General features: G+C 44.8%; 1 protein-coding gene across 1 annotated transcript in view; it reads left to right on the forward strand.

The window, feature by feature from the left end:
- Positions 1-27,547, forward strand: part of ERN2 (endoplasmic reticulum to nucleus signaling 2) — a 189,704-nt gene that overhangs the window by 124,670 nt on the left and 37,487 nt on the right. Inside the window, exons 12-19 of the mRNA XM_086940449.1 lie at positions 5,999-6,181; positions 12,778-13,054; positions 16,549-16,639; positions 17,919-18,108; positions 18,941-19,040; positions 20,085-20,284; positions 23,086-23,233; positions 25,236-25,363. Of these exons, the coding sequence (XP_086796575.1) occupies positions 5,999-6,181; positions 12,778-13,054; positions 16,549-16,639; positions 17,919-18,108; positions 18,941-19,040; positions 20,085-20,284; positions 23,086-23,233; positions 25,236-25,363 (1,317 nt within the window). The remainder of the gene's footprint in view (positions 1-5,998; positions 6,182-12,777; positions 13,055-16,548; positions 16,640-17,918; positions 18,109-18,940; positions 19,041-20,084; positions 20,285-23,085; positions 23,234-25,235; positions 25,364-27,547) is intronic.

A 27,547-nucleotide genomic window follows, 5' to 3' on the forward strand; every position in this document is an offset into this window, starting at 1 on the left:
AATTAAGATTGATGAGGTTAATTGACAAGCAATGGACATAAATGGTGCCAATTTGCATATGCATGAACTGTACCGAAAGACTGTAGCAGTTCTGCATTGAAGCACCCATGGCCCCCATGAATGAATCTAAGCCCCCTTGACCAGTGTGGATTTAAATCATACATCTGCCACTGCACACACACACTGTCTGTGGCTCAGTGCGGTGTGGGGTGGAGGTGTAATAAAAAAAGGCATCTTAATCGTAAAGGGTATGAACAAAGGGCAGGAGCAGAAGAGGGTAATTAGGTTCATGTGTACAGCTGTAACCCTGCTGTTGTCACAGGATGAGTATGTTTCATTATTGCCCCCTACTATGATCTCGGAAGGTGGTCCGCAGCCTCTCTGTCCTGCCCCAGAGCTGCCACTGAGCTGCAGACAGTCTGCTCCCTATTAATTCCGCAAAAGGAAGACCCACCTTATATGTCTTCTCCAGCAGAGTTCAAGTGCTTGACTTGTATACACTGAAAATTACATATGTTCGATTTACAAGATATGGAAGATTTGTAGTCTTCTGTGTACTGAAATTATACCACCTATAATTGCCTCAAGTGCTGCAAACACAAGATTTGCTATCCCACGGCGAAAAAAGGCCAACAGATTTGCAATTAGCCATATATATATCATTGTAAAATTCTATATTGAGAAACTATCAGCATAGTAATCCTTTAAGTGCAGCAATCACAATATTGTATCATGGAAGACAACATCCATGTATGAATTAACTAGATTTGTCTAACAGATCCCTTTATCGGTTAAGGTCTTATTTTTCTTTGTTCAAAGTGTATGGCTTTAGACAGTGTTTGGCAAACAGTTTTGTAAGGATCTGTGAATTTACCTTTGCTAAATGTGTTTGATGATAAGCAACAAATACTAGCATGTCCCTCTTGGCGAAATCCAGTTATTTCAATTATTCTGATAGGAAAAATGGTTCATTATGTGGCTTGTCTGTGGTGGTGAAATATTTAATTGCCAAAATCAGGAATAATGGTCTATCATGTTGGTCATTCTATAGATGGTAAATATAGCCATTGTTTTTGGCGGTTTCTTTGGGAAATGCATGGCGCTTTGTCGAAATGAGAGCACTAGACAGTTTTGCAAGTTTATTACCATATTTAAATCCCCCATCAAAATTTTCTTTTACTCCTCCCCCTTTAAAATCTTGTAGATCTATTTTGAGGAGCAACATGTTTTCTAGAATTCTAGGCCTGAGTAAAGCAAAGAATTGTGTAAATTAGTTGGAGGTTTGAAAATGAGAGAGAAAAACATTCAAAAAGTGAAACAATGCCACCAGCTTTTGAACACCATCTGAAGCATGACGATGACGCCCTGTTTTTAAAGTTTTTTTTCTTTTCATAAATACACAATTGAAAATTTGCAAAAAGAATGGGTTGACTTACTTTTGACAGGGAAAGGAAGAAACAGTAAATTAAGCTCTCATCGATTATTTCCTTAATTTGATCATGTGTCATTTGAATCATAACCCTGCAGTCTTGCCTGCCCCAATCCACTTTGCAGATTTAATTTTACCGCCCATATCTTTCCTGTAGGTTATTACATACCAGATGTCTAACAGATATTGCTAACCATACTCTTGTAAACATTCTGATCTGTTTACTCATTCCAACCCAAACACATCCACTTTTACCACCACCTCTGCACTACCGTTGGAGAAGGTTTCTTCCAGTGTGCCATAATTAGCTTTTCTACACTGGTGGTTAAGTAATGTTCTATACAGATTTTGTTTTTTAGGTTTTTCAAGTTCCATTTCCCCACTATCTCACGCCTGTCGGATAATGTCCTTCATCGTATTGAAAGCTATCTGCCAGAAATAAATAAATTGCTGCAAATAAGAAATAAAAACCACAGTTTCTGGGCCTGAGCATCTGTGCTCTTCCACTCACTTCATTGGCTGTTTTTATCCAGGGAACTGTGCAGCAGGAATTTAGTGTGGACCTTTGTTCAGGTTTGTGCGGCATGGTACTGCAAACCTGCAAAGCAGTTCCTAAGCCTTTTCGCTCCATCCATTCTAATCTGATCATCTGGGCCATTTTACTTCCTGCATATTTGTATATTTACTAGCCCGGCCTGCCCTAATATTGATTTAAATTTGAATAGATGATGACAAAATTCCAAGATCAAATTAATTAATCTAAACTTATGAATCATCACGAATAAAGAAAGTGACAGGTTCAAGTTCAAGTTCAAGTTCGGGCATTTATAAAGCGCACTACTCACCCAGAGGGTCTCAAGGCGCTTGGGGGAGGGGTTCATTATTTGTCGAATAGCCAGGTTTTAAGTTATTTTCTGAAGGAGATGTGGTTTTGAGTAAGGCGGAGGTGAGTGGGGAGTGAGTTCCAGGTCTTGGCAGCCAGGAAGGAGAAGGATCTGCCACCCATGGTGGATTTTCGGATGTGCGGGACTGCGGCGAGGGCTTGATTGGACGATCTTAGTTGGCGGGTGGGTGTGTAGAAGGACAGTCGAGTGTTGAGGCATTCAGGTCCCAGATTATAGATGGCCTTGTGTGCGTGGGTGAGAAGACGGAACGTAATTCTCTTGTTGACGGGAAGCCAGTGGAGGTCTTTTAGGTGTCCGGAGATGTGATCTTGGCGAGGGATGTCCAATATGAGTCTCGCTGATGCGTTTTGGATGCGTTGGAGTTTTTTCTGTAATTTTGCTGTGATTCCGGCTTATAGTGTGTTACCATAATCCAGTCGACTCGTGACCAGTGCGTGGGTGACAGTCTTTCTTGTTTCGAGGGGGATCCAGCGGAATAATTTTTTGAGAATGCGAAGTACGTTGAAGCAGGAGGATGAGACTGCGTTGACTTGTCTCGACATCGAGAGAGAGGAGTCTAGGATGAAGCCAAGGTTACGTGCATGGTCTGTGGGTGTGGGTGCTGTGCCCAGAGCGGAAGGCCACCAAGAGTCGTCCCAGGCAGAGGGGCAAGATCCTAGGATGAGCACCTCCGTTTTGTCTGAGTTGAGTTTTAGGCGGCTATGTTTCATCCATTGGGCTACTTCTTTCATGCCTTCGTGAAGATTGGTTTTGGCGGTGTTGGGGTCTTTGGTGAGGGAAAGGATTAACTGGGTGTCGTCGGCGTAAGAGACGATGTTGAGGTTGTGTTGGCGCACGATGGATGCGAGTGGGCTCATGTAAACGTTGAAGAGGGTGGGACTAAGTGATGATCCTTGTGGTACTCCACAGATGACTTCAGTGGCCTCTGAGTTGAATGGGGGAAGTCGGACTCTTTGAGTTCTCCCGGCGAGGAATGAGATGATCCAGTCCAAGGCTTTTCCTTGTATGCCGATGTTGCTGAGGCGTTGTATAAGGGTGCTGTGGCAGACTGAGTCGAAGGCGGCGGAGAGGTCGAGTAGAATGAGGGACGCTGTTTCTCTGTTATCCAGTAGTGTTCGGATGTCGTCTGTTGCTGCAATGAGGGCTGTTTCGGTGCAGTGTTTGGCTCAAAATCCGGATTGAGAGGGATCGAGGGAGCTGCGCATTCCACCTGCCCATATTTGTGTTCCTCTACTTTGAGTTTCTCAGTTGCAGAGGCTAGCTGTCAGTACAAGCATAGAAGTTGCTGGTTTGGAGAGCCCTCCCCTCCTTAACACTATTTTCACCTGCACATCTTCCTGCTTGGTGAGCTTACCTACGCAGCTCCTAAGCACCTCCTGTCTCTCTTTGGTTACAGAACTGGTTCCAGGATGAAATCCCTGAAGACCATAACATTATGAAGGGCTGGGTTCTCCCTGTCTGCTAAGGAACTGAATCTAGGCACTCCAGCCAACTGCATACTTCATTTATCTCCTTTACCTAAATGCAATCACTGTTAAACACCTAACACCAGAAAGCAGCATGCATAATATTCCACTGGTCTCACATGTTATGGCCAAGTCTGATTCTGTCACGTGTAACTCCTGTATGTCAGGCTTAGTATGGGAGCTCCTTCTTCTCTCTTGTGTATGTCAACCTGAAGGTTTCAATTCTCCTCCAGAGTGATCCTTTGTATTTCTTCATCTTCCATTTGAAAGGTGATTTGCTAATAATCTGGGCATCACATCTCCCCGCCCTCTGTCATGCGCCACAGTTGTCAACTACTAAAGAACCTGCTTTTCTGATTCACTATTATTGCATTCTAGCTGGAATTATCTGTTTTGGCAAGATCATAAAAGCATTCTCTGTTTTGCACAACCTAAATATAATCTGCAAATTGACAATCGCCAAACCTTGGCCGATTGGATTGGTCATTTTCTTGTTACTACTTTAAGCATACCATCAGGATTTCTAAAATTGAGGAGATTGGTCAAAAATCCTCGCCGCCTGCGACAGTGGCACTGTGGCAGTTTGGCAGTCCCCTCTCCCTTTGGCTCTTCTTAATCCAGTGTTCAACACGCAGCTCCATCATGGAGTCCTCTTCATTCGCAGGAAGGACCAGCACTGAAAGCGTCTGTCTACATGTTAAGTTCTGATCTCCAAGGACCAGGTGGGTCAGTCAAGCAGAGACCAGCTCCTTCGAAGTAAAGACTGTTAACTCAAGGCTCGATAAGCTTTCATCAGCTTCATGGGCCCTTGTGGTGACCCTATGTAGATCTGTTCTCAGTAAATTTGCATCTATTCCCACTGTTCTTGTGCAGCTATTTAATGAAAATCTGTCTTGTATAGCTTTCAGCTTTGCCACTACTTATGCCCCATCCTTTTTTTCTTCTCGTGTCCCCACCCCACATCAAGGTTCCTGCATCGGGATGCGGAGGAGTGATTTTAGCCGGATTAAGTGTAAACCTATCCATTTTTGACTATTTCCCTTTTCTGGCAGGCTTGTCCTTTGGCATTGCCGCCCCTGTATTTTATTAGGTCATAGCTAATGTATGTTTCATGTTCGGTTCGTGCTCTTTGTTGTCCACCTTGGGGAAATGGTAATGTAAACCTGGTTACCAATATTCAAGAGTAGTTCATGTTCTGGATTTTTATCAATATGTGCAGGAGATTTTGGGTGGCTTACTGATGTTATCTCCTCAGTATGGGTGCCAAAATATTCCTATGCCTGTTTCGTCTATTGTCCTTTCAAGTTTGGAACTTCCCTTCAGGGCTGCTGTTTCAAATATCCATCTCATTGTAGACCTGTTGCGCTGAAGATCACAGCCAGCGTCTAGAGCAGTGTGCCAGCTTCTGGCACACGCATCTCGTCTGTCATTCTGATAACCCTGCTTCACCAGTCTGTCAACTCTCACGACTCCCTCTCCCTTCCATGCAACAAATCATGCTCACTGATTGCCAAACTGCTGGTGCAGTACACTGCCCCCCTCCTACAGACATCAGTGCCCACTAACCCGCACTGCCATTCATTGGCAAGGGACAAAGAGGCTCACCTTTCTAACCTTACCACTTCCCTTCAGTGGGTTGCCCAAGGCAGTAGTTCGAAGTCTAACTTGTAACAGCCACATCTGCTTCTCAGGTACCCGTGGCTCACTTCTGTCTGTCCTGCGCCTCCCGATCTCATTGCAGTCACTGCTACAAGCATCCATCAGATCGATTGCACTGCATCACGTAGACAGTGTTTTGTCCATACACCAGATGCGTCCTTTTTTCTTGCAGGAATTTTAAGGGTCAATAGGAGTTTCTGCGAGATCTAGAAGATTAAATGTGCCATACTTTGCGGCTTTAAGATTCTACGATTAGGCCATGTCAACTCAAGTTACAATTCTGTGTCGCCCTTGTTCACCTGCCTCACCTGCGGTTTTCTGCTTGGTGTCCTTTCATTTTGAATCTTTGTGTCCAACTATAATGTGGACTACAACAATTCTGCAAGAGGATATAACAAATAATCTGATAAAAGTGTTCAAACCCCATGTGGACAGTCAAACTAGCAACTTGGGTTGCCTTATAATTTGGGTGATTTGTGTGTAGTGATTACCCTGACATTTTTATTTTATAATTTATATATAATTTATGTTGTTTTCAGTTTCTTACTCCAAGTGGGTTGGATGATCAGCCAATGGACAATGAAGACCGGCGCTACTTTAATACTGACAAGCAGGAAGGCAGCGAGATCCTCCCCGACTATGGGGGTCAGGATCTCATCACCGTAGGCATCATCACCATTCTTGTGGGAGGCTGGATCATATTTGCCATCACATACCCGAGGGTAAGTACAAAGATGCTACAAACATAGATCAGGGATTCGCACAGTCCAGCAGGACACATGTAATGCCTGGATGTTGCAAATGTACAGTCCGGGGGCAGGAGGATGTATTTCATAGATACTGTATGAGTTGGATTCTAAACGTTAAATGAACTTTCTGTCTTTTATGTGGCAGATACACTCCGGGGAAGGTTTCACCTAGAATGTCATGTTATCGGGTATAATTTCCTGGAAGATGGTACGGTCAGTCCCCAAGCAGAAGGCTAGCACATGCCACATGTACATGGCAAGTCCTCTCCATTGGTATGGGGCATTTTCTCAGGTGTAGAAAAGGTACTGCTTCTAACGTGACGGGACCTTGCATAACTAGAGATGAAAGAAATCGCCCACTTGTTAGATCTTTCCCACTGGCTAAATCAGTGAAGTGAGATAAAAATACAAATGGGTATAGATGAACTTGTTAAGGCAAGGAATTTTATGTACCTGGATGGGGTCTTGAAAATGCATCTGCCTCTTATTGGCGCAAGTAGAACAACAATAGAAGTGTAATGATATTGTTAAAGCTGCCGGCGCTTGAGATCAACTGGGCATCAGCATATTGTACTTCCTTTAGAGGGGAGAGTCAGGCTTTGGGGTGTGGGCTGTTGGGAGGGAGTAGGCAAGGTCCAGCCTGTGCACAATTTCATCACTGTTCATATGGATGATTTAGGGATGAGTTATTTATACTGCTCAGCAGCCAAAGGATGTATTAAGGTCCTCCCAAGCTGCAGTTTTCTTTTCCAAATGAACCCTTAAAATTTTAGCATACTTGCAGAGACGTACGCTAGTGTAATTGTTGATGTTGAAAGGCAGTAGAGGTCTTGAGGACCATCAGAAACTCTGTCTTTTGTGAATTCAGCTTCAGGTGGTGCTGGACTTTCCAAACTTGTATTTTTCTCCTCAAGCCATTCTACAAGTCCAGAGAGCTCATGCAAAATTGGTACATCCATTGTATTGCTGAACATCAACTTCATTTTGTTCAGTACAAAGTTATATGTTGCATACCACTTCTACAACAATCACCATAGATGCTTTAAAAATGTCGGAGAAAGGCTTGAGCTTTGGAAAATACCATATGTTACGGTTGGGCTTAGATTCTGTGACTTTGAGTATGGCAGGGTAAAAGTATACAAACTAGTTTAGGACTTGACCGTCACTGTCCATTCATGGTTCAAAGTTTTGAGGGTCCAGTGGTTCACAATACCATGCTCCGTGAAGAGAAAAGGAGGGTGTGTAGGGTGCAAGGGACATTTCTACTTTCTTTAGAGTGGTAGTTTTTCTTTACTGACAGGCCTGAATCCAGTTTGGTAGTATCCCACTAGCTTGTTATGAGAGATAAATGCTGTCAGTGGAGACAGTGAATCTCTCAATGGACTTCACGAAAAATGGAAGAGCCTATGGTAGGCTATTGTTTTTGAGATTGTTATCAGCAGCACTTGGTTTCTTTACGAGTGAGCCAAACTTCCCAGTTTTCACTAAGTTGGCTGTATCTACTTGTTTCAGAGCAGAGTTGATAAGGTTGAGCCAGCTTGGAACCAGACTTTAAAAGAAACTATAATCAGAGAAGCGGACATGGAATCTGTTTGTAGCAGGAGGGTTTGAGGGACACAATGGCTTCATCAGTGGCTTCAAGTGTGAAGTGGATAATTTGTGCCAGCCAGCAGTAGATTTCTTTGTTATCCTGTTAGTTATCATCATTAGACTACATTATGGTCTACATTGTGCAGGAAGCAGAGGACACAGAGAGAGATATATGTGCTAAACTATTACTTGTACAATTGTCTCCCTCTAATACATTTGTTCCTCTACTTCTGGAGTAGCTAATCATCACCTTTGCTGGTGCTGTGCTATCCTACACTGGACTGGCCAGCTCCTCTCACTCCTGGCTTGTCCCAGGGGTATGAAGTGACATACAATACCCTGTCTGTGGTCCTGGGAGGGTTCTATCCTGAGGGGTCCTGTTGTACTCATGACATTACAATGTATTTGTGAATTTTGTTACCAGAGAATAAAAAAAACATGCAATCTTTAAGAACAATTTCAGTTCTAACAAGGGCACAGAAGTGAGGATTATGACTTCTCTCTTCACATAATTTTCAAAAGCAACAAGTAATAAACAACAGTAGCATTCACTACAATTCCCGTGAACCTCAGGAAATTGATAGTCCAGAAACAACCAATCACATTTTTATCAAGTCCGATGTAATCCTCTGTGACTTTCTCCTCTCCCTGTTTGTTCATTCAGCATCAACCTCTAAGCCTTAATGCTGGTCACACTTGTTTCTGCTGTCCACCTGCACCACAATATGGTGTCCTTTATTATTCTATGTAACTGTCTCAGCATACTCGTACAACCAAATGCAACACAATTTCATTTATCTAATTATTTCCTACAGTCATTAAATCAGTAAAATGTTCTACTTCCTTTTAAAACTAAATTTACTTGACCGGGTATCAAGACCCAATCACATCTTTTATATCCATGTTTCTTCAGAGTGGAATAATCCCCCCCTTTGTGTCTTGAATAGAATTTAGATTTTCATTTATGATATCTAGGGTATTTTTTAGTATATGCCAGGACTGGAGAGGAGGCTTATGGTAGTGTAAACTTGATAACCACTTGCAAAGCCACATCCAGTACGGGCATAATAGAGAAACGTTTGAAGGTGGAATCGAGCTCCACTCCGCTGCAGTCATGATATCCTCAAAACAATTGCCAAGAGCAATGTGCATCCCCTGACCAAGTGTGCTCAAACATGGACACATCAATTGTTTGCTTCCTACATCACCCATTGTTTTTGCCAAGATACCATAGGTGAAAAAAACGTTAAAGAAGGTTTTCTGATTGAAATCAAAAAATGTCATCTTCCCACAGGAAGAATCTCCTCTGTTATCTTCTCATACGCCTATTGCACTGGACCATACAGAACTTCTGAGATACTCTGTTGTCGGGGTACGATATCTCTCTATGATGTTTTAGTTAGTTCATCTAGCGCCTCCCCCCGTTTCGATCCGCGGCCACCAAAGTAATCTGCGGCGTTCCGCAAGGATCCTCACTCAGCCCCACCCTCTTCAACGTCTACATGAGCCCTCTCGCAGCCATCGCACGCCAACACAACCTCAACATCATCTCCTACGCCACCCAGCTGATCCTCTCCCTCACCAACGACCCCGCCACCACCAAAGCCAACCTCCAGGAACGAATGAAAGACGTCGCGGAATGGATGAAGATCAGCCGTCTGAAACTGAACTCAGACAAGAAGGAAGTCCTCATCCTCGGACCATCTGCCTCCGCCTGGGACGACTCCTGGTGGCCCCCTGCCCTGGGCACCGCACCCAAGCCAACGGACCACGCACGCAACCTGGGCTTCATCCTGGACTCCTCCCTCATGATGACCAAACAAGTCAACGCCGTCTCGTCATCCTGCTTCAACACCCTGCGCATGCTCCGAAAGAACTTCCAATGGATCCCCACCGAAACCAGGAAGACGGTGACCCAGGCCCTCGTCACCAGTTGTCTGGACTACGGGAACACCCTCTACGCTGGAACCACAGCCAAACTCCAGAAAAGACTCCAGCGCATTCAGAACGCCTCAGCACGACTCATCTTGGACATCCCTCGCCACAGCCACATCTCTGCCCACCTGAAAGACCTGCACTGGCTCCCCGTCAACAAGAGGATCACGTTCAGACTCCTCACCCATGCACACAAGGCTCTCCACGACACGGGCCCGAAGTACCTCAACATCCACCTCACATTCTACACACCCACCCACCAGCTCCGATCCGCCAGCCTTGCCCTCGCCTACGTCCCACGAATCCGCAAATCCACCGTCGGAGGAAGATCCTTCTCCTACCTGGCGGCCAAGACATGGAACTCCCTCCCCACCCACCTACGGCTGACCCTGGACCATCTCTCCTTCAGGAAACAACTCAAGACCTGGCTGTTCGAGCAGTAGCGAGCCCCCCACCCCAGCGCCTTGAGACCCTACGGGTGAGTAGCGCGCTATACAAATTCTGTTGATTGATTGATTGATTGATGGTATAAGTGGGGTAAACACTGTTCTGGAAATGTCAAGTGCTCAAAAGGTGGCCCCATATCTCTGTTGAGAGGTTTCCACAACTGACTCACTTCATACTTAGCCATCTTCTCTGTCGGGTGTCCACTCTGTCGAAAATGGGGGACATATACCCTTGGATCCTGCATATCTGAAAGTAGCCTGTTGACTCGCTAACCCTTTGTGCTGTCCAATATCGTGCACTTATGGTTGAGGTTCATGTTCCAGCTCCTGCCCATATCATAACCATTATCTTGATCCCTTGTGAATCATAGTCATCTGTCCCATCATCTGTATTGAGAATTGCTGCCTGGCACGGAGTTAGGGGCAACGTTTTCCCAGAGCACATAGCTGTCAGTCCTTCCCAGCTATATTTACCATCTTGCATGCCATTGTTCCAATGTAGGAAAACATTCTCAAGTCTGACGATAGCGCCTACCCCGCCTCGTTGTTCTCTTTCTGTTTTGGTTTGTGCCTTGGTTGGAGTCTGAGGCTGTAGTCTCTTGGGTCCAGAAGCCTCTGTGAGCGCCATTGTTTTCCCTCCAAAGAAGTTGCCTGGATGGCTTGCAGCTGGAGAAACAGTTCTCCTAATAGTGATACATGTAGCTCTTATGGTCATGTCTCGGTCACTAAGTCCTGCCCACATCAAATGCATCGCCTGAATCCCTTGCGAATCATCACCCTCTACCATCACCCGTATTGGGGATTGCTGATAAGCAAGGCTCAGAATTAGGGAAAACAGTGTCCCCAGAACTCCAAGATGTCATTCCTTTCTTGCATGCCTTTGTACCGACCTTGGAAAACTTCTGTAAGTGTATCAATAGCATACATGATTGGCACCTAATTATAGGCATGAGTCCTGAATTTGCTGCTCTGAAGCTGCTGATCGCCCATTCAGGCTCCTCGCTCTGTGGTACATGCTAGTTCCAGCCAGAGTACAAAAAAGAGACAGGAGCTTGTGCTCTCACTCTGTCAGTCGGAGGACTGCTCTGCTCCTGACGCATAGGGCGAGGCCACTGTGGCCACCCTGCAACGAATAAACCATACCCTGAAACTGACATGGTCAGGTGGGTCGTGCGTTGTCGGTTTCAGACTGACATGCGCATTAATGTGTTAAGTCTAAGACAGTATGGCATAAATGTAGTTCTACCATACACTAACACAGCATGAGGGGAAAAAACCATAGCCCGGTAAGGGGAAGGAGTACTTATCTGCTGAGGCAGTGAAGAAAGAGGCAGAAGATAATGTTACGGAGGATCAAATAGGGCTTGATGGATTGTGATTGGTTAGTGTTTCTGGACTACAGATTTCCAGAAGTTCATGGTAAATGTTGGCGGTGGTGTTCTTTATTATTGACTGCTGTTACAAAAAAAGTGCAAAGAGAAGGCATAATGCTGGCCTCCGGTCCCGACATAGAATTTGGCAGACTTCAGGCATTCTTCTTTTGCGTGCAGCAATTTTGCAAAGGCAATTGGGTTTTCAGAGTGGCTTTATGGTGTAGGTGTCTCCCACAGGTAGCCTGTGAGCTACCGTAGAGTACCTATCAAGCTACCTGTTAGTAGCTCTTCTGTTTGCCGCCCGGCCTACTTAGTTAGAAGCTTTTCCTTCATTGAATGAATATATATGCCAAAATTGAGAGTGTGTATTCAAGACGTAAATTTGTTTAATATTAGAACTCCGTAGGCTGTTCTATGAAGAAAAAAACAGTTTAATTTCCAAAATATATTTAAACCTGATGTTTGAGCGATAAATAAAGTAGCGTTGGGGAGGTGTATTTCTTATATTATCACCTTGGCTCTGGGGACATTGCATCTGTGACAGTTATATATTACTTTTGTAGAGGCATTCCAAATTAGCAAAGCCTTTTTTATTTACCTTGGTGCTGGCAGCCATGACTGATGCACTGAGAAGACCACTGCTAGCAGTCTCGCGTATGGTGTCTACTGATATCATCTTGACTGGTGTGGTCACTATTACAACACTAATATTAGTAGCTTTGGTTTATTTTCCTTGAGCATAAGTAGATCTTATTACTGAAAAGGTTGGAGACCCCTGTTCTCCAGTTTCTTAGCACACTTTTTACAGCATCCACATGTTAATGTTAACTGGGATTTGATGTCGGAGGCGTTGGTCTTGCAGATGTTCCTCTTGCTGTTTTTGTACTAGTTTGCATAGAATGTAATAAACCTTTTCAAGGTTTTCCTTTCTGAGTTTAGATCATCTTTATTTTTATTCCTGTTTTTGTTTGAGAGGAATCCGCTCATCACTGATGCTAGACATGGTTCCTTATTGACTGAGTTTAAATCCTCGCCTTCCTCCCCATGGCAAAGGAGAACCGCTTAGTGTACACCATATATTTGACTTATTCCTTGAGTCTATTTTCATTGGCCAGACCCAATCAATCTACTAATTATGAATCAGGATGCTCTAGATGACATTAATGTACAAATAGTTCCTTAGAACTAGTAGGAGGCTGTGTTAATTCCTATGTCTTTGTGACAGAAAATGCAGACGCACCAACAGCTGCAGCACCTGGAGCAGCAACTGGAGGAGAAGCTGCTGCTCCTCCAGCAGCAAGTGCCGCCGTCGCCAACGCGTCTGCCAGGTAGCAGCTCGAACCCCCAATCACTCATTTCTGCAGATGGGGCCACGCAGACGTCAATCAAGAAGCCTTCCCAAGACAGAGGGAGCCACGACCGACTGATGCTACAGAGAGATAAAGACTCAAATGAGGGGTATGGGTCCCTCCAATCAGAAGTGGACCCTGGAGCTTCCAGAGGTACATATGTGCAGACATTGGAGTTCTATAATTCAACAAGCAACAAGGTGATGGAAGGAATGCTTGAATTAATATTAGCCACTGACGATCACTCGGGCATCATTCCATTGTTTTTCACCCACTCTAGTCTGAGACCTGTCATCTACAAATCTATCTAGGTCTTTTCCCAAGAGGAACAGTCCAACTCAAACCGCAAGGCCAGGTCCACTCCAGACAAGCATATGTAAACCTCCAGATCTGATGCGTTTCGGCTCAGAGAAGACCTGGCTTCGCTATTTGGTCTGGACTGTTCCTATTGGAGCAAGACCAAGTCTAATTTGCACATGGCTGGTTCCTGTCTGAGTTGGCATAGTGGGCTAAAAAAACGATGAACTGGATTGCGACCGAGAATAATTGCTAGAGACTGAGATTAAATCAAGTAACCCATACAGCATGTTTTTGTTTTCCGCATTGGAATGATGAAATACTTGTTTATGTGCATGGGAGTGAGGAAGCACATTTATGTTTGCACTGTATAACGTTTACACCAATTTGCATGAGAACTGGGTGGTAAGCGTGTGTTTTACAGGGAGAAGGGGCTAACGCATGGTTGCATTGTTTTTAATGTATAACCTATATAGCATAAACAGAACACAGTTTGCTGCTGCTCTAAAAAAAATACACAATAATAAATATTAAAATGAAAAGTACTTACAAAGATAATCATCTACTGTACAAAAGTGAAGAGCAGAATAAATAAAATACACAATTAAGTCCAAGGAGCAAAGCAAATAATTGATTGCACATCTACATTTTTAATGTCTGCTGGTAAAAAAGTAGTTTAGGCAATATGTGTTTGAACAAAAAGTGAAAAATAGTGGCTGATGATTTCAGAAAAAGATCATAAAGGCCTGGAAGTTCTCCCAAATGTGTGTACTTCCAGACAAAGTTGGGATCTAGTGGTATGGATTCCAACTAGATGAACAACTACAGGTGAATAGACCTGCACGCCGAATAGGAAAGCTTAATCTAGACCAGAACAATCAATCAAATGTGTCAGCACAGGTTTGATATGGTCAATTTTCCAAGCACCCACGAAAAGCATGGCTGATGTGTGAAGGACTAACTTCGTAAGAGTAAGATTTTGGCTTACCTGCAAGAATAGCATATCCACAGCCTGTTCCGGAAATAATGAATGCCTCATGAGAAGAGCAAATGTTCAGAGGTTGTAAAGGGGCCTTTATTCAATGCAAAATAGAGGATGGTCATTTGCTGTCTTAACCCGATGTTTGATGCATGATTTCATGGTTAAATGCGGATCCATGCAGTGACCCAAGGCTTTAGCAGACTGGATCAGAAGTGTAGTCCACTCAATCCAGTGTCTGCTTCTGCCTTCACAACTGGACAGGCAAGTTGCACTTTTGGTCAAGTGAACCGATGTTCATTCTTAGATGGTTCATCATCCACAAATCTAAGGTATCCCCATCAGCAAATGTGACACCATATGTGAATTATACATTAAGGTATATTTCAGAGGGAGCGACATACTGCCTCATTTGAGTCCTCATGGCCTCCGTAGATCCCACAGTAACTCCAGGTAAGAATATAAAAGCGTAAGAGCCAGTGTTGACGCATTTGGAATAAGAGGGGTGCATTTGTCTTTGCATGGGAACACGATGCAGCACAAGTGATTACGCGAATGATAGTGTACGTGGTTATTAGTATATCCTTTATTGTCTGTACAACTCTTTGTCTACCAATTCAGTGGCTATGTGTAGGTTTCCATAGGCCGAGTGCATATATCCACAGAAAACCTAAGCTGATAGGTTCAATTTCTATATAGAGTGACTCAACACATCTGTCCAGGACTATGAAAATAATGCCTAATGCTCAGAGGAATAAAATGAGAACCATTCCAGTCTCCTACATTTCTTAGAAAATCAAACTCTGCACCCTTTGTTAAACACTTAGGGCCCGATTACGATCTCGCTCGGATAGCCCTACGGCCGACTCGGTCCCGTAGAGCTTTCCAACTGACTTGTGCTCCTGAGCTCCGAGCGCCCGAGTACGATGCAAGTGTGCGCTGATGGACTTGGGTCGCTCAGAGCCCCATTGAAATTAATGGGAGCCTGTTGAACGTTGCGTATGTAGGCTTCCATTGTGAAAAAAGGACATCATGAAAAAGGGCGCCCCCTGTTGTCGGGACGTGTCGGGACCCCCACACTGTACATGCATGTGGAGGGAGGTCCGTTGGGTCCCCCTGTGACGAGTCGAAGGGCTACGGGTGAAGGGGGGCCCGCTACAGGCCCCCGAAGTCTGCTTGCCAGAGCTTTTTTGAGTCGGAAGTTCCGAGTTGATCCGGCTGCTCGACACGCGCATCGGACTTGGTCGCTCCTTAATCGAACCCATTGTGCTGCACAAGCCGGTCATGTTGTAGTCGTCCGGAGGGCTTCACTGACGGGTACTAGTTGCTCGTAGCACATGGCGATATTCACATCGTGAGACGAGTCGGTCGGAAATCGCACTCGTGACTCAGACTCGCTCATGACAGATGTCGTTAGGAGCCCTTCCGAGCGAGATCGGAAGTTTGGCTACTGGAAGTGAAAGGTCGAAACATCCATTCAATAGTGGTGTCCTTTGATGTTGTGCAATGTTGCACTTGTTATTCATATACTATAGTTAATTTTATTTACATAGGTTGTTGTTATTAATGAAAAGTGATGACACTTTTTGCTTTCTTTTAGATTGCATGCTTAATGTAAGTGAAATGTGCTGATTAATAAGAAACAATAGAGGATGTCACCTCTCCTCTAACTGATAAGTCAGCCATCGCACAAATGTATAAATCTTTAACATTTCTTACTGAGTTTTTTTCATAGAACTATAGGATAGTCCTATATGTTCTAGGCCAACTTGCACTCCAGCACCCTCCTCATCTACCCGTTTCTCTGGCTCCCTGGGTAAAAATCTCTTGCCTCTGAGTACTTTACTTTCAAGCTGAGACTAACTGCCCCCTTCTTGGAAGGAGTCATGTGTTGTGCTGTACCGGCATTGACACTGCCATTGCGGCACCATTGTTGTTTCCAAAGGCTCGAAGGTGGTCCAACAAATTTCGTCCAATGAGGAGCACGTCTAGCTTCACACCCTAGTCCTGGCTACTACCAATGTTTCAGCTGTTGACTTTTCTAGAATTTTTGTGTCCCAGGGTATGAAATGTGCCACATTTCGTTCCAGTTGGGTCTGCATTCTGAAAGTTTGGCATTCTATGATCTTTTTTTGGAATGGACAGTCCATATGATGTCAGCTATTCTTAATTTCTCTACTATAAGTCTAAATCAGAGCCATTTGATAAGCTGTTATCATTTGGAGGATAGTCTAATATGTCATTTGGCTGAATGTCTTCTCTTTGAATGGCAGTGTGTGTGTGTGTGGGGGGGTGTTTGTGTGGTGCAATTGTGGCACATTGGAAACTTGCTTCACATATTGCTACTTCTCACATGAGCGTCTTCTTACAGATGACACTGATGAGATGATTTACGTGGGGAAGATCTCATTTAACCCCAAAGAGGTGCTGGGTCACGGAGCTGGAGGTACTTTTGTGTTCAGGTAAGAGAATGACAAGGGAAAGTGGCAAGTGTTGTGCTTTTCTGTAATAGAACCAACACCAATGTTACTCCAGTGGTGTAGAATACCCCCAAATGACTTTAGTACTGGAGGCAACAATACTGTTGTTTACATTGCTCCTGTGATGGAATCGAACATCGCGCATCAACGGTAGTGGAACCGCCCCACACGTACCCACGCAGGTCCTTTGACAGAGCAGGGCCTCCCGTAGATGTGGTGATGAGCAAACTCCCACATAGCTCTGGTGATGGAGCTGGCCCTCACCTCAGGTCTGTGATGGAACCTTCTTCCCATATAGAGCTGGTCAAGGAGCCGAACCTCCTCCAAAGCTTATAAGGCCTCAGCGGTGGGATCACTTATATAACTCAAGTAACAAAGCTGAATCTCACTTAGTGGTGATTATAGAGGGGACTTTCACAAAGCTCCAGCATAGCCAAGATTAACACATGGACATACCTGACTCCTAGAGTTCTAGCATAGCGATCATGGAGAAGGCGCTCTCTTATAGCTGCCGTATAGAGATGTCTCTCGCACAACTTCGATGTAGAGCCATCTCTTACACGTAGCACTAGTATAAGGATGCTTCTCACACAGAAGCAGTGTAATGATCTTTCTCCTATAGCGTTAGTACAGAGATGCCTGGGACACCGCTCTGGAATATAGAAGCTATCCCACATAGCTCTATTATAGTAATGTCTTTCACACAGCCTTGCTATATAGATATCTCACTCCTGTAGCTTAAGTATAGAGGCGTGTAGACAGCTTTGGTATAGAGATATCTTTTTCCTATTGCTGTAGAATGGTAATGTCTAACACAGATGTGAGAACTGTTCCAGTTTTTTAACCAGCTTGCATCACCTACATCTGAGTTATCCTGGAACTGGTACAGACCTCGGAGCTCATGGTTATTTTGCTAGAACCTTGTAACACTCTCAGATGAGTGATACTCTGACACCTAAATGTAATAGTCTCAGGTTTGTATTACTGTGCCACATCTGGGTGGCACTCACAGGTCCTTATTAAGGTGCTAACCCCTGGTATGGCTCTCAGATCATTGTTATTGAGCAAGTCAGTGGCAGACCTCTGAAATTAGTCTTACTGTGTCAACCTCCTACAGTGCTCTCAGATCATTTGTTCTGTGCCAGGACCAGTGTGTAAACCCGTTGAGTTTCATCTTGCCAATGAGTGTATTGTCTGCCAGGATGGATGGAAACCCACTTCTCTCTCATTGCCACGCTCAGCGATCTCCCTCTCTCCCTAGGGGCTCCTTTGACAGTAGACAGGTGGCGGTGAAGCGGATCCTGCCAGAATGCTTTAACTTTGTGGACCGAGAGGTGCAGCTACTGCGGGAGTCCGACGAGCACCCCAACGTGATCCGCTATTTTTGTATGGAGCGGGACAAGCAGTTTCAGTACATTGCCACTGAGCTCTGTGCTGCCACGTTGCAAGAGGTGAGGACCTGTTACATGGAGGCAGATGGAGAGTGGGTAGAGGTACAGCAGGGTGTAAAGAGAATTATCCTAAGCCAGCATGCAGGCAGGCTGGTACCGCATGGCTTGCTGCCTTGGCGTTTGCTGCCCATTACTGGACCATGATTGAACACAGTCTATCCAGATGTAGAGGCACAGGCAGGATAACATGCCAATCCCGGCCATATGCTGTGGAACACTGCTCTGCTGTTGGGGTACATAGTAAGATATATTGTGCTGCAAGCGATGATTGTACATACCACACAATATGTCATCACTGAACTAGGATAATTTCCATGTCCTTTATTTTTATATGTATTACTTTTAAATATATATTATTTAGGAAATATGTAACACTGCATTAATCAAATGTTTCTTTCTCGATTTGCCTCCCTGCCCATTCTCTTTCCCCCAAATCCCCTCTGTTACTTCCACCTTCTTGTTCACTCTCTCTTTTTGCCACTCCTGCTGTATTTCATTATTGAACGTTCTCCCTCGTAATTCTTCTTTGTCGCTTCCTCTTTGTCTTTTCTTGGCTTGTTTTTCATTGCACCTGTATGCATTCCCTATTTATCCTTTTTTTGTCTCACCTTACACCATGCCTCCTCTTCCATCTCTCGCGTTTCCGCATTACCTCTCCCTTCCCATCTCTGACCTGCTACCTCTCCTTCCGTTCATATATTTACTCCACCCTTCTCCGGCTTTCCCAACTTTACTTGTGTGTTGGCTCTGACCTGTTGCCTTCTCTTGTTGCTTCACCTCCTTCAATTTCTTTTCTCCCCTTCCCTCCCTTCTGCGTCCTTCTGACCCTTAGTATGTTGAGAACCCTGACATTGACCAATGTGGTCTGGACCCGATATCACTCCTTTCTCAGACGATGTCCGGCCTGGCACACCTGCACTCCTTGAATATCGGTAAGGGCTTTGTACAAGGTAGACTGCAAAAGAAACATTGATCTTACACCAGCCCTCAATGCTGCGTGTCAGTGCCCCTGGTTCAGCCTACAGACTTAAGACAGATTTAGACATCCAGCAATGGTCGAGTTCTTTTAGGTACATGGTAACATGAGGGCTGTTTATACTCACAGTAAGCTACCAGTCGGCAGCCTGACTCTGAAGAAATATTGTGCTCTTTATCTTTTGTTTTCATTATATTCTAGTTTTGTGTATGTAGTAAAAACACCATAAACTGAGTATCATGCAGGTTCATGTGAACACACCGCAGTAGAAATGACTGCTGGAGGCTTCACCTAGGCGAGAAAACCTTTACAGATAAAGTCCTGTTCATATTTAAAACATAAACTTAGAAAAGATAGTCTGAGGAATGAATCTCATATTTGTGAAGTCTGTAAAAATATATTTTACACATGTTACATGTCTGTTTTTGAAATACAAGTTAGTGGAAAAGCACTCTTCCCATGTTCTCCACTATGACAAATCCATTATGGGTAGACCAACCCTCTATTTCCTCCCTGTAAGGGAGTATTTCTGGTTACATTGAAGTGTCTTGGAACCAGGACTCAACTCTATGGCACGCGTTCCGTCTGTCAAAGTAAGCTCCATCCACCACCTATCTTTGTTGCCCAAAGCTCCCGTCAGCCTCTCCATAGCCCGATGTTACATTTAATTGCCCGTCACAAGCCTTCTCGAATTTCTTAATTGGCTCTAAAGGGTTAAACATGGACCACTATGAAAGGTATTGTTGAAATCAAAGTGGATCCCACTGGTTATTTTTTCAGAAGTTAAACTCAGGTTATATATCCCCAAAAATAATTGAATGTCTGGCATGGGTCATCCCTGGGGAGGCAATGCTGTACCTAGTCCTTTCGTACTGTAGTTCTCAGACATCAATCTGTCCTTTACTTCTTTTTGTGAACCCTTCCATTTTCAGCATTGAGAGGGTAGGGTGGGGTCTCCTTTTCCTTTGCAGGGCACTCTCTAAACCTCTCTCCTTTTCAGTTCATCGTGATCTGAAACCCTGCAATATCCTCATCTCATTGCCCAATGCACATGGGAAAATCCGAGCTGTCATCTCCGATTTTGGTTTGTGCAAGAAGCTGGTGCCTGGACGCCATAGTTTCAGCCTGCGCTCAGGGATTCCAGGCACTGAAGGCTGGATTGCTCCAGAAGTTTTGGTGGAAGACATGAAGGAACACCCTGTAAGTATGACCTTGGCAGTACCTAGTCCAAGCATAACCATGATTGCCTAGCTTTTCTGCATTTTCAACCATGTGTAAAACACATTCAGGCATTTACTCCTCTGCTGTAAGACTTTCCTTTTCTGTAGCATGTGGTGAGTATTTTGTGGGCCCGGTTTCAGTGATTATCTCACTATGGTGATTTAAAACATCAGGCTACCAAAAGGGTGGAATTGCACGTAGAAAACCATAAAACAAATACGTATACAGTAAATAAACCAAAGTAGAACATGCCAATCAATCAATCAAGAATTTGTAGAGCGCACTACTTACCTGTGAGGGTCTCAAGGCGCTGGGGAAAAAAAGAGGGGGGGGGCGCTACTGCTCGAACAGCCAGGTCTTGAGTAGCCTCCTGAAGGTCAGCAGGTCTTGGGTCTGTCGTAGGCTCAGTGGGAGGGTGTTCCAGGTCTTGGCGGCGAGGTGGGAAAAGGATCTGCCGCCAGTGGTTGTTCTTCAGATGCGAGTTATGGTGGGGAGTGCGAGGTCGCCGGAAAGGAGCTGGCGGTTGGGGATGTAGAAGATGAGTCGTCTGTTGAGGTAGGCTGGGCCGGTCTTGTGGAGTGCCTTGTGTGCGTGGATGAGGAGCTTGAAGGAAATCCTCTTGTTGATGGGGAGCCAGTGCAGGTTTCTCAGGTGGGGGGTGATGTGGCGTGGTACGTCGAGGATCAGGCGTGCAGAGGGGTTTTGAATGCGTTGCAGTCGAATGATGAGCTTGGCATGGGCTCCTGCGTAGAGGGCGTTTCCAAAGTCGAGTCTGCTACTGACGAGGGCCTGTGTGACTGTTCTTCTTGTATCTGTCGGGATCCACCTGTAGATCTTGCGGAGCATGCAGAGGGTGTTGGAACAAGAGGAGGAGACTGCGTTGACTTGCTTGGTCATGGAGAGTGTTGAGTCGAGGATGACTCCTAGGTTGCGTGCGTGCTCGGTGGGTGTCAGGGCTGCTCCCAGTACCGTAGGCCACCAGGAGTCGTCCCAGGCTGAAGGGTTGGAGCCAAGGATGAGGACCTCTGTCTTGTCCATGTTCAGCTTCAGTCTGCTGATCTTCATCCAATCGGCAACGGCCTTCATTCCTTCGTGGAGGTTGGATTTGGCGGTGAGGGGGTCCTTAGTGAGGGAGAGGATCAGTTGAGTGTTGTCAGCGTAGGAGATTATGTTGAGGTCGTTCTGTCGGGCGACTTGTGCGAGCGGGGCCATGTAGATGTTGAACAGTGTCGGGCTGAGGGATGGTCCCTGGGGTACGCCCCAGATAATCTTGGAGGCTTGAGCCCAACATCCTTTATTTATGGTGCAGCACTAAGTCGCCAACCTGCCATTTGATGGCAAGAATCTCTTTGAGATCTCAGTGGCTGAGGTGCTTTAGAGCAGGTCTTTGGCCAAATCCCTGAGTTCCATGCAGACCCTGCCACCCAAACTGTGGTCTTCCTTTTATTTGGCCATAGCCTCCCGGTCTTTTACAGTAGAAAAGATCTATTTCACACCGTACCTTAGAACGGCTTCTCTGCCCTTGGTTGCCACGCAAGACTGAAGTAAGCGATCAGTCACGGAAAAGCCAGAGTCTGTCGGCTCTGCCTTAACTGATGATAAGTAATCCCAAAGACTTCCGTTGCTCTGATGGTTTCTACCTTGCACCTCAAGAAACATCCTGTTCCCCTTAGGGGGAGTGATGTCTTCAGACCACTTACATCATTGATCACAGAACATGCTGATGAGCCTTTCCTAAATTCACATGGTTTGCCTACTCCTCAAGTGTGCAGATCTGAGCCAAGCCTGTAGGTATCAATGATGGGAATTCCTTATCTCACCCGTCTGTGACATCTGCTGAAACTGCACCATCTCTACTTTGATACAAAATGTGATTGCAATGTGTTATACTAGTGATTTTGAAACATGATCATTAAAAAAACCACAGCTGTAGTGGTTGCCCGATAGAAATCTGATAGAAAAAATATGTAAAGTATGCAAGCCTGAAACGTGAAGGACATATACTAACATATACCAGCTCAAGTTCACACGCCTAGACACCTTAGGTTATTGTTGCGCTCTATAAATACTTCATCATCATCACACATTGGTGATAGTGATTAAAGATTATTTTCTTATGTAAAGATTAAATTAAGCCTTTCTTCCCTGCGATTTATGACTAGACTGGTTATTCCTTATATATAAAGCCTTTCCAAGTATGTCCCTTTGGAATCAATACACTGAATATATCTGAAATCCAGAATCTGATTGAATAAAAGGTGGCCTTTACTAGACGGGAGGCCTTTACTGGTCGCCTATAGGAATTATATGATGTCAACACTTAATCTTGTGTTTCTGCTCAAGGTTAGCTCAGATTTTCAAAATAATTTGTTGATTGGTGTGCCAACCATTCCTCTTGCCCTTCCTTTCCATATTTTTGTGCTTTTCTTTTTTCCTTATTATTTTAAAGTTCGCTGTTGATTTTTAGGGCAAGTGTGTGACTGTTCCTTAAGTCAGTTAAAGCAATTATAAATGTTTCTACCAAGCTAGTGAGACATATGGCTAAGGTGGTAGAAAGTTATATCAGTGTGCCCATCCCATGAGCTATATGCATACTTTCCTTCAACATGATCTCTGTCTGCATAGTGCATGTGGCCTAGTGTCTGCCTAATCATTATCTTCATCACACAACCTTTATTTAAAATGTACAGCTTGACAAATAGCGCAAAAGGTTATTGAAGATCAGAAATGTTGATTGGAATTGTACTTTTCAATTGTTTACCTGTATTCTTCTCTTCCAGACGAACGCAGTGGATATTTTCTCCGCAGGCTGTGTGTTTTACTATGTAGTGTCACATGGGCAGCATCCATTTGGGGACAGTTTAAGGCGGCAAAGCAACATTCTGATGGGGAAGTACGAGCTTCAGTACTTGGAAGAAGAGAGTCATGGTAAGAATAACATGAGACTTTCGTGCATATTCCGAGCCCACAGTGGAGTCCTAGCCAAGGGAGATCCTTTGAGAAGGAGGCCATTGGACTTATAAACAAAACATGTCTATCACCATTAAAAGGGGTTTGCTCCAAAGAGAGGCAAGGGAGGGAATGGACTTGTACCCTGCACTTGCGTATGCTCCCTGGAGATTATCACTCCAGACAGAGCCCAAAACAATTGGGGAGAGGATGGAGCCTACCAGCTAGAGTGGTCGACCTTGAAGCTGGGGAACCAGGTTCGGCTCTCGGCAACGACGCTCAACATCCTGTGAATCTGGGCTAATAGCGTAATCTCCCGGTGCCTAACAAAATGAATGTGTCCTTATGTAACAAAACTGGCGCTCATGTAAAGGGCTCTGATACCTGATACCTTCTGGTCTAATTTGCGCTATATAAAGCGATTGGGGATGCAGACACAACATTTCTACCACCCTCCAGGGGCAATCACTCTTGTGAGGAGCAAGGGCATGGATCTTCTACTTGCTTTTTCCTCCTAGAGGTTATTGCTCCAGAAGTAGGCCAATAATTTGAATTGGAATGCAGAGACAGCGCTTCTATCTACCGCCCTTCTGAGAATATTGAGAAAGGTAAGGGATGGAGTGGGCTCAGACCCTGTTCTTGCTCTTACTCTATGAGACCAAGGACTTGATTGGGGAATGGAGACAACACTTCTACCAATGAACCTGAGAGAAGCTAGAGAAGGGAGTGTATTTGCTATCAGCTCCAGGGGTCCTTATTTCTCCAGAATGGGTACATGGTTTGAACCTTGTTTTACCTCAAAGCAATGAAACATTCAATGGGAGGTGGCAAGTATGTAAGGTGCCTAGAAATTAATTCTCTTCATAGATCTAGAGTGGGTCAGGTGGGAATTGCCCCCGCTACTAGATTGCCTGAAAGGACTTGCACATCCTATAGTGCATCGGTTACGGTGTGGAAGATCTACACTTTATCGACAAGACTGTTCACTTAACCGAGTGCCATGTCTATGACTTACCGAGGGAGCTGTGGAAAGGTAGTGAAAGTTTGGTGCCTGGGGTCATAACAATCCTCTGACGGTCTTTGGATAGGAAGGGTAAAAAGCAAGCTGAACTCAATTCAATTAATCTTTATTCGGATATAAAAATCCATAAAAGATACAAATAACATCATACAATTAAATCAAGGGGCAAATACATTGTAAATCATGGGAAGAAGTGTGCCCACAAGTGAATTAGAAAGTACTGTGAAAACAGCCACACGACTTGTCATAAATACTTTGTAATCACAATTTACTGGATAAATATATGCAGTTAATCACTCTCATAATGTAGATTTTCTAGATGAGTATATGTTTTCCTTCTTGTTATATTGCATGTGATATATATTTGGAAACTGCGAAGCAAACTTCTATTGTATTTAAATTACATAAAAAGTTAAAACAAATCAATCTGTTAGCAATAAATAATGGGTTTAAAAATAATATTTTTCTAATATCATGATAAAAGTTCCAAAACAGATAAAATGTTGAGTAGACTCATTACATGTAACATTCTACTGGCATAAGTGTGTAGGGAGTTCCTGTACAGAAGAATTTCTTCACATTCTCCTGTCCTATTTTAATCTCACCATCGAGAAACAGTTTTTACTGCGCGCTCACATATACATAACACACCCTCTGTGCATCTGCAAAAGATTGAGTGCTGCTTGGTGCTACTCCTAGCTGCCCCAGATTTCTCTCTGTCTGTCTCCCACTCTGTCTTCCTCTCTTCTCTCTCTCTTTTTCTCTCACACACGTACACACTCTCTCTCGTTCACTCACTCTCAGTCACTCAGTCTCAGTCACCCCTGTCTTGTCGCGCAGATCTAGGATGCTCTCTCGAACCGTTGCAACAGGTTCAACCGAGTCTGTTTGTCTTGAGATGTAGCACCAGGGTGATGAGCGCTCTCTAAAAATGTGTTTTCCTTTTCATTCCTTCTCAAGAGGCTATTGTGGCCCTGGACCTGATTGAAGCAATGATTAAGGAAGAGCCACAGCTTCGACCCGCCGCACAATGTATCCTGAAGCACCCCTTTTTCTGGAATCACGAGAAGCAGCTGCAGTTTTTCCAGGTGAGACACATAGACTTCCTACTGCATTAGGCTGATGAGGAGAAAGCTTTGTCCACACAATATGGCTGATGTCTCCCTGTAAAGTAAAAACTGGCTTCAGTGCTGCGGGTTCTTTTCTTTCCCTGGCCAGGTGCTACAAGGCAGTCTTATCTTTGTCTGCAAACCCTGAGGTTCTCTTGTTTCCTTGTGCTGCTTCTGCGATTCACTTCTCTTCCACTGTCATGGCTCAGGTGTCTTCTGTCCTTGTGTAGTCTCAGTTTAAACAGAGTGATTGTTGATTAACTATTGTGTCACTTGCAGCCTTTGTGTTGCTGTCTGTATGACATCAAAGAGTTGGAGAGCTCCATAACATACCCAACTGGTATCCACAAACTTAGTTTGAAATGATTTATGTCTAGGTAGAGACCGAACTGAGGTTTGTATTCTTCCTTTGAGGATTATAGCAATTCTTTATAATGCTTTTGTATCTGCTAGTATTGCTGTGGATTTCTGAGCATGGAGGCCCTGGACCAGCCAAAGGCATATTTAGATGAAGTAATGTATCTCAAGTGCACATACACAGCATGCAGTACGGGTTGATAAGATGGAAATAACATACACGTAGAAACAGTGTATTGGCAGTATTTTGTGAGTCTCTGCAGTTGCATTAAAAAATATTGCTGCAGGAAATGCAAAATAGGCAAACATCTCACAACATTTATACCTTGGCTCAAGATAAAATCTGAAACATTTCCCAGTTTGGCAAGTGAATGGTCCTCGGGATAGAGTAAACATGTTTTATATGTCAGTTTAAACAATGATGTCCAAGGTATGTGTATCGGGCACAGTCCAGTAATGATTATATTATCTGATGAACACGTCTAGCAGCAGATTTCTTTCCTTAGAATTAACACAGTGCACAAGGGGGAGGAGCGGAGGGGGGAGTCCCCAAACAATTTGTTACCGTTTTTAACGTACCGGGAGTAGTTCAGTTACTTTTACTGTTTAGAGCCACTAATATTGGTACTTGAACCGACTTTGGATTGGGGCCGGGCTTTTTAAAAAAAATCTCTGCAATTACTGTCTTTGAACCAGGGAAGTCCGCAACATCGGGGGCTAGCGCGGTCGGAAAATCTCGTAACTCCGCAGCTCCCAACTCGATGGCAGTCTGAATTCCCTTCTGTGCATTCTGCTCCATCTGCAGTCCGCCACTAGGGGCCAGCACCAGGGGACTCAGTTGCACTGTGATCGACGTAGTTGCAGCAGCCGCTGCACGAGTCTTAGGTCCTTTGGGAGCCGCGCTGGAGTTAGTGTTCTTGGGCCCCATCCTCGATGAATCTGCGCTCCGCTCCTGAGCTTCGAGACCGCTCCGGTGCCGCAGACCGATTGCCTCAGCCCGCTTCTCCTTCTTCGGCTGCCGAAGTTTACTCAGACAGCCGCCACCGCTAATGCTGAGGCGGCAACCACAGAACCCCGCGGTAAGCAGCTAAAGTCGGCGTTTGTGAGGTGGGGTAGATAAGAGCAACAACAGCCTCGGCATACCGGGCTCCTTGTTTGTTTTGCCTCATTGAAAATCGGCGTTTATAACCGGGAATCAGCCACAACAGAAAAAAAGCCTCTGCATGCCAGACTCCTTGTCTGTTTCGCCTCACGAAATCAAGCACGAAATCGAGCACCACATTCTCAGGAGCCACCTTAGTTTCCTCGCCAATATCAGTAAGCAGGGACGAGCAGGGGGGGAATCACAGAGAGCGCTTGTGTCCCACCTCACTCAGACACAACCATGTCCGCCATCTTGCCTCCGCCCCATCCCCCTTGTGACCAGTCGATCTCACTGTCCAAAAGTATTGGTGAGTATCAGTCTAATAACTACCACGGTCTAGTCTCTTCAGATGCCGCTGCTCTGGGTGCAGCTCCTCTCAAGCTTAGAGTTGACTTTGTATCTGATAAACAGATCCCCTTAGCTGAAGTGGCTATGGAGGTGGACTCTTGTGGGTGTCAGGGGGGAAATTTTACTCCATGTCAGATGTCTCTGTCGTCTCAGAGAGGGAAAGTGTGGATCTCGACTGGGCGGACGACAGAAGCTTGGCGAGCTCTGCACCTCTCGAGGACGAGAAGAACAGCATGTCACTGCTAGGGGAAAATACTGTGCGAAAAGCGCAAGAGGTGTCACGTCCATGTAATCTTATGCCTGGGCAGGTAATA

This window comes from Lissotriton vulgaris, chromosome 10, assembly GCF_964263255.1.
Source record: "Lissotriton vulgaris chromosome 10, aLisVul1.2, whole genome shotgun sequence".
NCBI lineage: Eukaryota > Metazoa > Chordata > Amphibia > Caudata > Salamandridae > Lissotriton > Lissotriton vulgaris.